This window comes from Phalaenopsis equestris, unplaced genomic scaffold (genome assembly GCF_001263595.1).
Source record: "Phalaenopsis equestris unplaced genomic scaffold, ASM126359v1 Scaffold000543, whole genome shotgun sequence".
Classification (NCBI taxonomy): domain Eukaryota; kingdom Viridiplantae; phylum Streptophyta; class Magnoliopsida; order Asparagales; family Orchidaceae; genus Phalaenopsis; species Phalaenopsis equestris.
Window position 1 is genome coordinate 15,038 of NW_018164983.1, and position 12,014 is coordinate 27,051.

The following is a 12,014-nucleotide window of genomic DNA, read 5'->3' on the forward strand; positions in this document are numbered from 1 at the left end:
CATAGTGTTGTTAGAAATTCTGTACGAGTAACATAAGTAAATAAATTAGGTTTGTTAACATAACTTAAGTATTTGAAAATTCCAAACTAAGAACAAATTTAGTAGACTAGAATATTGTCCTATTTTGATTCTCCAATTAGTTCCCTATGGGATTGATTCAGAATCAATAGAATCCATTAACTACTCATACGATACGTACGCTTGCGTAACAATTAAATTGGCGGTATACCATTCGAGCCGGCCATCAGGCCTGCTGACACTCGGCCGTCCATTCAAAGTTTTGAGCTTTTTGGAGTACTTGAAGAATATTACGCATTTGTCACTTGATTTCGAGATAAACCGATCGAGGGTTACAATCTGATCGGTCAACTTTTGCACTTCCCGGGTGTTCCTGGAAGACGACATATCAATCATCGTCTGGATTTCATCTTGGTTGACCTTAATATCTTCGGGAGTTAGGAGGTAATTGAAAAACTTGTCAGTTGAGGCTTTGAATGTACATTTTAGTAGATTTAACTTCATGTTGTATTTTCTAAGGATCTGGAATGTGAATTCTTAAATCTCATATCTACTGTTCAGCCGTTCGCCTTTTAGTTAGGACATCATCCACGTAGACTTCAATATTTTTTCTTTTTTGATTAGAAAATATTACATCCATAAAAAATTGGTATGTTGCTTCAATATTTTTGAGCTCGAAGTACGTAACGTTATAATAAAAAATACCATCAGTGGTGATGAAAGCAGTCTTCTCGGCCAATGCATCTTTATTTGATTGTAACATGAGAAGGCGTCCAGGAAGCTCATGACAGAGTGGCCGATAGGAGAATCCACCCGTGCGTTGATCCTTGGTTGGGGGTAGTTGTCTTCTGCTAAGCGGTGTTTAGGTTTGCGAAATCCACCCGTTAGCCTTCTGAACCATGAAGGCATTGGAAATCCAGGTGGGGTACTACACCTCTCGATTCTAGCTTGCTTCTTTCAGCTTCAGTACCTCCTCCTTGATGAGTCCGACCAGTGTTGATGCTGAGTTCTTGATCCTCTATTTTTTTTGGCTGATGACAGCGTTCACATTCAAGTGACGTTGACTGCTATTCCAAGCATATCTACTGCTAACCAAGAGATGATATCTCAATGATCCTGAAGCATTTGAACCAGCAGTTCTCTATGTCCTGCATCAAAATTTTGGCTTATTAGATAAGATTTAACGGGCTCTCGTTCGACAACAGGAATCTCGAGGTTGGCTCACTGGTCTCGATAGTCCCTTCCCTTCTGTTTTGTAGGTCGAGCAGCTCCTACGCCACGCTTCCTACGACCCAAAGGTAGCAGACCCGGGGCTGCTCCAGATCTCCCCTGATGGTAATCACCTCTCCTCCTGGAAACTTGATTGTTGTGTGGTAGGTAGAAACCGTGACTTTGAAACGGTTCATCAGCGGGCAGCCAAAGATGGCGTTGTAGTTGGGCAGCGAGTCCACCTTTAGGAAATCTTCTATCTCGGTGTATTGCTTCTCGCGTTCTTCCCAGGTAACCACTAGCGACATTACTCCTAGGGCCTCAGGGTTCTCCCCAGGTAACCACTAGCGACATTACTCCTAGGGCCTCATTTCTTTCTCCTGAAGGGCCATACAGGAGGCCAACTAGTCGATCGGCTGGAAGATTGAGTTTATCGAACACCGACTTGAACATTTTGTTCATTGAGCTGTCGGTTTCGATCAGGATACCCTTGATCTGAAAATTAATTATTATTCCCGTTACAACGATGTCTTCGTTGTAGGGGCTGCCCCTGAGGGGCAAATCAACGTTGGTAATGAGAGATGGGAGAAGAGGGGGGGGGGGGGGGGGGGGTGCAGTTCCCTTTCCTTTGCATAGAAGTACGTGACACAGTTCCCCCGTCCTAGACCTCTTTTGGGAGACTCGCCTGGATGACTTTGTTCTCCCAAAGCTATCCGGGACTATCCCGATGATGTGGATAACTTTCGTCTGGACCGGTCCATTTGGGACTTATACTGACGAGGCCTTTTCGTGCCTCTGGCTTGAAGTCCTCAGCGCCACAAATTCAATCAATTTCCCTTCCATGATCAGCTCCTTAATTATGATTCGAGGGTTTTTACACTTCTTTGTGCCATGGTCGTGATCCCGGTAATACCTGCAGTACTTTTTCATATCCTGGGGAAAAGCTTCAGCCCTCATTGGTTGTGCTTGCTTGAAGTAGTCTTTTTCTTGGGATGGCGTCCAAAATCTCAACTATCAAGACCCTCAAACGAGTGGCCTGAGAGCCCTCATATTCGTCTAATGGTTGTTCATAATATTGGACTAGTCTCTCATAATACTGAGCCGGCTGTTGGTCACGACTCCTTGCCTGACCTCCCTAGATGTTAGTTCGGTCGAACCCTTTGTTGTCGCTGAGGTGTCGACCATTTTCATATCGCAGTAGGACGGGCAACTTGGGCTACTTCGGTTTCCACCCACTATTTTGTGGGACTCTTTTTTGGGTTCGGTGGTCTGTCAATTCTAGTTTGGGGATGCTCTCCTCAACAATGATATGCTTATTGGTCATCTCCACCAATTCAGCCAAATGATGGTGCTCAACTGAGGTCACAACGAAACCTCTCTAACTTTAAGCCCTAGGTTAGGGCATCCTGCGCCATGTCAGATTTGAGATCTTTCACCTCCAACATATCCTTTTGAAACTATATAATGCACGAACAAATGCTTTCGTTCGGTCCTTGCTTAAGCTGCCACAATGACCGCACACTCTTTTTGGGTCTCCAGATGCTTGCAAACTGCGCCAAGAACATTCTTCTGAAGTTCGAGAAGCAGCCGATCCTTCCGGCCGGTAGCGAGTTGAACCACCTCAGGGCCGATAATCTAAAGGTGGTGAATAATAGGCAACAATTCAATGCATCTGAAACCCTGAGCAGTTACATTAATGATTCGAACTAGATGAGGTAATCGTTGGGATTCGTTCGACCCCTGTAAGCCTCCAATATTGGGATTTTAAACTTCTCGGTGGGCTCAACCTTCAAGATCTAAGAGGAGAAGGGGTTTTCTGTCTGGCGTGGGGATTCAGTGCGCCCGAATCGTTGCCTCTCTATCAGTTTAGATCCAGTATTGTTCCGCTATTGTCAATCTCCGGCCCTCTCCGAGCCATAGTTCAGTCTTCTGCCGTTGTGAGCCAACAAAGCCTCTCGAAGAAGGTTCTGCCCTCGAAAACCCCGTTTGCCTCCAAGAGCCACGACAACTCTTAGGACCTCCGCGATCTGGCTCTACACCAGGTTTGCTATCTGGGTTTTTAATTCCTGCATCTCATGTTGCACGAACTCCTCCATGAATTCTCTGGTAGATTCTGCATTGGCTATGTTCCTCTGGTGGCTTTCCTCATGCAGTTGTTGCTGTTGCGCTCTTCTTCTTGTCAACGACATAACTTCACACTCACCGCACCTTTTAGGATGTTGAATTCAACTATGTCCGGGAGACACACCTAAGGAATAGAGTGTGAGAGAGAGCACAATAATGAACAATGAAATCTCATAACCTTTGTTTGTGAAATGAACCCCTATTTATAGAAAAAGAGACCATAAGCTCACATTTGTATCCCCAACAAAGTAGGTACAGTAAGGGGTATTTTAGGTAATACATAATTATAATGTCGGGAGCCTGAAAAGGCGTCTGACCAATTTGTAATCCGGGCGGCCATGGCTTAAGGGTTGATCAGACTGTGGAGCCTGAAAAGGCGTCTGACCAATTTGTAATCCGTGCGGCCATGGCTTAAGGGTTGATCAGAAAGTGTTGGCTGTCTATCTAAGGGTCTGTTTGGGGCAGCTGCAGCTTATCCAGCTTCTGCTTGATAATCTGCTGATGAGCAGCTGATCCGAATAATCTGATGGATAAGCTGGCTGACTGTTTGGTTTGTGCGTTTGGAAAATAACTGATTCTGGATAAATGACTATTTTGCCCCTGTTATGAATAAACTGTTTAGTTGTTTGTTATGTGCGTTTATAAAACATCTTATCTGTAACTTTTAGTAGATAATTTTTCCTTAAAAAAAAAATTTAAATTATCTGTAACGTAAATTGTAATCAATAATTTATATTTTGCTCTAATCAATAATTTAAATTTTAAGTTATCTGTAACTCCATGCAAATTTACTTGACAACATAGGTGCTTAATGCAACATTTTTTCAAGTAAACAAACAAGTTCTCTGTTCCAATTTTCAGCTAATTTATCTGCTTTGGAAGTGTACAACCAGATAATATTTACCTACACGAAGTACATAATTTAGAAACGATAAATCCAACAACAATTTCATATAAGAAATCCAAAAACAATTTCACATAAGAAATCCTACATTTGGGAAAGAATTTTTACACGGTAGTATGATAGAACATCACATAACTTATTGTTATCCATTCACAATAAACAAGCCTGATGTTACAATTTATACAGAAAGAACGCTACCATCCATCATGCTCGAATGCATACAGCAGTATTAAGTTACGATTAGGCTGAAATGGTTAGCCCAAATTCCAATACATATAATTTTCTCTCGGAAGAAATGGCTCGCACAATTTGTGTTCACTGTATTGACACATTTTAAATTTTACAAGAGGAAGAAATGCAGAAGAAGAAGAGGAAGAAATATTGTAGAAATGCTTGTTGAGGTGCGAAGAAGAGAAAGAAATGACTGTTGAAAGGCCAGTGGAATTGCGAAGAAAAGGGCAAGGAAGAAGTTTTACCTGCTGAGAATGTCGAAGAAGAAGCTTGTCGAGGAGGAGCGGGGAAAGGCGTTCGACTTCCAATGTCGGAGCAGGCTTCCTTCCTTAAAGAAGAAGAGGAAGAAATATTGTAGAAATGCTTGTTGAGGTGGGAAAAAGAGGAAGAAATTGCTGTCGAAAAGCCAGTGGAATTGCGAAGAAAAGGGCAAGGAAGAAGTTTTACCTGCTGAGAATGTCGAAGAAGAAGCTTGTCGAGGAAGAGCAGGGAAAGGCGTTCGACTTCCAATGTCGGAGCAGGCTTCCTTCCTCGAAATTTTCTCTCGGAAGGAATGAGAAGGATCGGGATTTCTTACCAATGGTCGGAGCAGGCTTCCTTCCTTCGACGGAGGTAGGAGTGGCTCTGGCTTTCGGGAATTCGGAGGTCCGAACGAATCGAGCGTGGGAGGTAGGCGCGGCTTCCTTCGGCGGAAGAAAATTTTAGGGCTGCGGGGTCGGTCGCTGAGGGGGCAGGCGAGGGGGCAGATGCGTAAAATTTCTCTCAAACCCTTTTCCCGATCCGGTGTTCAAAACGCTTATCACGGGGTTATACCCGCGATCGTGTATTCTCAAAATAAAAAATGCAGTTTAAATATAAGCAGTTAAAACGTGCCAAACAAACGGTACGGCGGCGTTTTCAAAAACTTCACCACACTTATAAGCTGCCCCAAACAGACCCTAAGATTCAGGCGGCTTCTGTCGTCCTCCTAGCCCGGATGAGGAGCCGTGTTTGATTGTCTGTGCGAGATCCATCGAGGTTACCTTTTGGGAGTGTCGTTGATTCTTGTCCACCCGATTAGCAAGAGCAGGGCAAATAAATGCAGACCCTTGGGCTGCTCTTGGTGGACCCCAACTTGCCACATTATCTTCTCCATTGGCTGTTAGATTTTCTTAAAATTTGTGCTGACACATTTTTGTTGTACACTGACATACTTCATAAAATGTTGACTAGAGAATAAGGGCTTGAACAACAAAGAGGCACTATTAGAAAGATCAGGGAATCATAATTATTTTAATAGACAAGTCAATTAAGACAGAAATAATTAACAAAAAATATTTAACATAATTTTTTTGGAGTTGAGAGAAATCTAGAGACGAGAAGGAACGAGTAGAGGAATAGGAATGCTACTTACCATTTCTTCTTGCTCAATTGAAGCGCAGGAAATAGAAGATCCAAATTCATGAGTTGAGGAGACGAGGTGGGAGCGAAATTTGCATAAATTTTGTGTTGATTAGCTGCTCATGAGCTTGCAAGTGGAAAATGGGTTTGGGTTAGAGCTGCGACTTCTGTGAGAGAGTTTGGTCAATTTTATTTTCTTGGGTCTGGTTCACATGCTTGGTTTATTACATTTAATTAACTTTATTTTCCTTGGATTACAATTTACACACACATACATCTATCTTTGTGTGTGTATGAGAGAATTTGTTGATTAGGGTTAACGAGGGATACTTATAGAGGGACCCAGCGGGGTAGGTGCTTATTCAAATTAGGTTCATATCTCACTCAGCTAACACTAAGATGCTCACTCTAGAAGTGAATTATCTGTCCTATAACGCCAGAAAGGTGGTTTTTTAAGCTATGTAGTCCTCAATTCGAGGAGATGATCATGATTTCCTATGTAACTATCGGGGCATTCATGTTCACTCAACGATAGGGTTTAAATGCTTCATGATCCAGGTTGCCTAGCTTCCTCTCTTTTGTACTAAGAGCCTACTTGAGTTCGTGATTGCTCCAACTATGGCAGGTGAGTTGAATTGTTATTTCTAAGTAGTGCTTTAGTTTTTGCGTTATGAGCCCACTTGAACATCCAGGGCTAGATCAAATCAATGGGCCAATTAGGACAAGATTTGTAAACCTGTTATCACTAGATGCGTTGAGCTTTTAACACCGGTTTGATTTGAATTAACTTGTGCTAAACATAATCAATTGTCATTGTGCTATGATAAAATGGGACAAGGTTTGGTGAACTGCGATTTGCCTATATTGGTTGGAGGATTGCAGTAATCAATTAGAACTACATAAATAACCAAGAACAAATCAAGTCAACAAGAACCACTTGGGTTTTTCCATGCATCTTGTTCTTCCCATTTTTATTGGAAAGCTAAAAAATTAAAGAAAAAATCTTGAATATCTCAATATTTTTCTTTGGCAGGTTACATAGGTGATGATGAGTCAACGTCATCTATGTTGAGCTCAGAAGGCTGGCTGAGGACTGGAGACCTATGCTATTTCAATGAAGAGGGGCTTCTTTTTATTGTTGGTAGACTAAAAGAATTGATAAAGTACAAGGCCTACCAGGTGCTTAAAATTTAAATGATTTATTGTCTTAATTTAAGATCATTTAAATTGGGAGCCAATGTTATGTTTGTTCCATTTGGACCTCCAAGCCATTGTAGCTGCAATAGAACAATAATATAATCTATTTCAATCCTCAGATTTGACATTAGGAGCATCATGGCGTGCTCTGTGCTAAATTTTTTTCATTAGATGTTATTGAATGCACGCATTGTTTGCTAGGTTCCTCCAGCAGAATTGGAGCATATACTTCATTCTCATCCAGAAATTGCTGATGCAGCTGTTATTCCGTAAGTGTTGAAATCGGTTGCATTTTGCTTTGAACTAAATTGACCTGTTGATTACTAACTTTTATGTTCTATTTTTTTCTTGCATGATTTGCTTTGTTGGATGCAGTATGACCCATTGCTAATGTTCTTTTTCTCATGTTTTGTCACTATTAGCAAATTTGGGCCTCTCAATTCTTCCTGAAAGACATTGAAATTTCAAATAACTAGTGTCTTATTACATGTTTGTATTGGCTCAGCTAGTACATACTCCGAATGTTTTCATATAAGATGTCACGATTGGATCCGGGGCTTATAATTAACTACAATGGGAACTGACGGTCAGATGGTGAAATTACGTTTTATATTATTCTATTTCTATTACTAACAGTATATTATTCACATATTATCTTCGCGGGCTTTCATTTTAATCAAAACATTAAAAAAAAAAAAAAAAACCAAATACATAATGAGTTATCTAAGATAAATCAAGACCAATCACACTTCTAAACTACATTAATCAAATGAAAAGAAAATAATATACATGGTCGTCCTTCATATTTTAGATGAGTTTTCTATGATAAGTCAAGAACCACTTTTAAACTACAATAACTCAAGGAAAATAGAATAATATACATTCTCATCTTTCATATTCCACTATAGAAGATCTTATAATAATCTAATATTGGTGTCCATGATATTTATTCAATGAAAATAACTTGAACTTCGATATGCATTAGCTTTAACTTTATTCTTCAAGGTTTATTATTTTACTTTACTTTTACTTCATACTATTAAGATTCATATCTTTGTTAGGAACAACGTCAAAACATAATCTAACATACTCCAGACTGATATTATCCCGTCGACACAAAAATTCGTGATCTAATTTACATGATTCGTGATCTTTGAGGACACGAGAAGACATCCAGTTGATGAGGTAGGCTGCAGTGGATACGGTGTCACCCCAAAAAACTTTAGGCATGTTACAGGAAAACATGAGGCAGCGGGCCACCTCGAGAAGGGGGGGGGTGGTGGGGGGGGGGGGTGTGGTTGGAAGCAAAGGAGGTGAGCTCGCCCAATGAATCAACGCGAGATGAGAGGAAAGGTGGGAGCTCACATGTGTGCGGTCAGCGAACAGAGGAGTCGACGTTGAAGTTGAGCTGCGATTGAAGGAGTCACTGAAGAAGACGTTGTGGCTTTGTAGAGAAGCCCCCGTGACGTCGTCAAGCGTCAAGCGATTCACTGCGAAAGAGTAGTATGGAGCGAAGTAGAGCATCATGCGAGGAGCAGGCCAAATTGCGTGTGAGGGAAGAAGCTTTTCTGTATGTGGATTAGGGCTTGACCGAGGTAAAATTTAATAATGTTAATTTAATTGAATAATAATAAAATTATCTATATATATATATATTGACCCACCCCCCTCTCTCCACTCGTATTTATCCACTATTATATATATTTTATGTTATGCTTGTTAAGGTTTAGTTTTTTGGAGTTTTGGTGTGTGATTTCTATTGGGATAGTCGTCGACGTCCTCTTTTTCCATTTGAGGGCTTTATCGGTTGCCAATACCCACCCTGCATATCCCCCAACATCTCCTGGTACTACTAAATACGTTAAAATACTGTTATTCTCTCTTACAGGCCCGTCCATGAATAGTCTTCCTCCATCTACACTTTCTGTTTCCTGCCCTTGTTCCGCCTGTCAAGCCCTGTGCCCCTTCCCATATCATGTCCTCCTTCCAACAGCCCACCCCTCCATGCCTCTAATCTTCTGCCTTCACCCATTATGTCGTAATCCTTGTTGCATTAACACTATGTCTCTCCTCCATCTGATGCCGTAGCTCCCTCCAGTACAACCAGTTACTATCGTTAGCCCAAACCAGCCCTCCCACTTGCTGGCGAATTGTCAGCCACCGCACTCGTCCTTGACCAAGGGTGTGTTTGTGTTTGTTTGTCATTTATTTCCCGTTTTGACGAGTTTTTGTTGTGACCTTATGAATTTCAACAATAATAAATTTATTTTCTATTATGATTTGGGTTAACTCCGGTATCATATATATATTGTAACATTAATAGAAAATTTTATTAAATTAGGTCTTTTGGTTAGAAATTTAGTTTGGAGGGGCATGGAAGGGGGCAATGTGCGCGAGCTAGCGGAGAAAGATTATCCCGACCGGTAAAGAAAATTTAGGTTTATATTAGGATTTAATTAATGAATTTTTATAGCAAAAATAAAGCTAATTAGGTTTTTTTAATGTAAAACAATGAAAAACTTAACTCTTAAATAAGTTAAAGTTAATAGTTAATTATGCATCAATTTTAGAAGAATCGTGATTAAGGCTAAATTAAAAATAAATTAATTGTCATCGAGGTGAGTACTCATATTTTTAATCTATGATAATTTTATGGTTCTTCTCAAATGTTTTGTATTAGTATTTCATGATAATTGTACAAGCTTTATTTTGACGTATATGTTTTATTTATTGGTTACATTGTTATGAATATTTGTAGCTACTTATTATGATTGCCTTGATGAATGTTGTATATATATATTGAATTGAATGAGATGAACACATGAATGATATGTATATATTTACTTATTATGATCAAGTCACATTTTTACGGTATTAGCAGGGGAACGCTAAGATACTTGTAAACATAAATGAAAAATAATTTTGATATTGAAGTACTTTAAATGGTATAATTTTAAAAAAGTGCTCCTATGCCGGGTGTACATGTATAATATGATATAGATATGTTATTGATATATTGAGATTTATTGAATAACATCAAATATTTATATTTATTTATTAAAAGCTTAACTGACATACATATTACTTTATTTTCTCTTGTGTTACTATAGTTTAAGAGTGCGAGTATTCACCGATATTGTTTAGCTTAGTGTTATTTTAAAAATATCTTTTCAAGTTAATTTAATGGATTATTAGATGAACGATAGATGATAAAAAAAATTATAGAAGACGTGGACAACCTGTAATGAGGTAAATCTAATTATACTGTCTTATTTTAATTATATTAGTGACACTTTCATTTGTTAAATATTATGTATAGAGAATAAATATAAAAAATTTTCTTTCCACCGTCCTATCATCTATGTCTTGGTTAATTCCGACTCCTGGGTCGGGTCGTGATATTTTTACTAGTATAAAATAAAAGATGATATTAAGTTGTTCGTCAAAACTAGCCTAATCTGCTAACATGTAAAATCACAACACGGACAACCAACAAGATCTTTACAACTATTGCTGAATTTCCCAAACGTAAAATGGGTAGAGATTTCATTTGTCGTTTGCCTTCATGGATTCCCAAAATCTATTGTGAGTCATTTTTCTTAACACGATTTGGAAATAGTTATTTTGTTTCAGTGACACAATTGAATTTTGGCAACTCATATCATCCTCAAACAAATTGATAGACATAAGTGACAAATTGTATCATTGAATAATATATGTGATGATTCGCCATGGAAAAATCTTTGCCATTGGTAACTTTTTTGCCCTTGGTTGAATTATCTTATAATACATCTTTACAGTTTTCATCGAAGTATACTTCATTTCAAATATTCTATGAATGCCCAACAATCACATTTGTTTTCAACGACAGTTGTACTTTTGTAGAAGCTATAAAAACAACATTACAAAACTGTAATAAAATTCTTTAGTAGTTTAGTCTCAATCTCTATGCCACACAATCATATGAGACAACCCGTTGATAAGAAAAGACGGGAAGTAACTTTTCAAGAGATCAGGTTTTGGTTCACTTACAAAGTCTCTATTATCTAGCAAGATTACTCCAAACTTACTAAACCCTACTTTGAACATTTCTTGGTGCTTAGCAAATTAGCAGTGTTCTTTATAAATTATATTGGTCATTGATCGTATGTATTCATCCATCTTTTCATGTTTCATTGTTGAAGCCTTATTATAGAAATATTTTATTTCATCCTAAATCCTTATCCACAAATGCATTTGGGTGACACCCGATCAGCATACTAAAAAAAAAGCCACTCCTACAATTATTGGTTCAATGGGAAAGACAACAATCTGAAGACGCCTCTTGGGTTTTGTACTCAAAATTTGTACATGCCTACCCAACTTATGAGCTTGAGGACAAGGTCAATTACAAATGATGATGAAGAAATGATATGAGCCCACCAGAAGACATCACTTCTGAGGGGCGGAGCCCAGGAATTTTTTTTAGTGGGGACATAAATTAATGATTTTAGAAATAATTTTAATTTTTTATTAATCCAGGTTTGGGACTTGGCGGTTTTGAAAATTTCATAAAACAAAATAGTGGGCGAAGCTAGTATTCAACAAAAAAGTTCCAAAAACTTTAAATGCCCCCATTAATCTAGGTTTGGGATTTGACGCTTAATCGGGTTTTAAAAAATATTTTATTAACCGTGATAATCAAATTTGTATTCAATCATACCTAAGAAAAATATTCTATAAGAAGTCAATTAATGCCGAAAATTTCTCTCTATGGCTTAAACAAAGATTACAAAGAACAAGTAAATTTCATCAACTTTTATGATAAAAAAGGCTGAGACATCTTGCCCCAGTATAAGGCAGTAGAGAAAGAGCATAAGAAAAAATAGATTATTGAAACATACAAGATATTGATTTCTTTTTCATTTTTATTTTTCTTTGTGAAAAGGGATAGCATAAATATCTGTGGACC

The 12,014-nt window shown here is 38.6% G+C and overlaps 1 protein-coding gene across 1 annotated transcript in view; it reads left to right on the forward strand.

The window, feature by feature from the left end:
- The first annotated feature begins 6,484 nt into the window (after positions 1 to 6,484).
- LOC110029042 (4-coumarate--CoA ligase-like 5) overlaps positions 6,485 to 12,014 on the forward strand; it is a 49,034-nt gene continuing 43,504 nt past the window's right edge. Inside the window, exons 1-3 of the mRNA XM_020731151.1 lie at positions 6,485 to 6,491; positions 6,900 to 7,045; positions 7,265 to 7,332. Coding sequence (XP_020586810.1) covers positions 6,485 to 6,491; positions 6,900 to 7,045; positions 7,265 to 7,332 — 221 coding nt within the window. The remainder of the gene's footprint in view (positions 6,492 to 6,899; positions 7,046 to 7,264; positions 7,333 to 12,014) is intronic.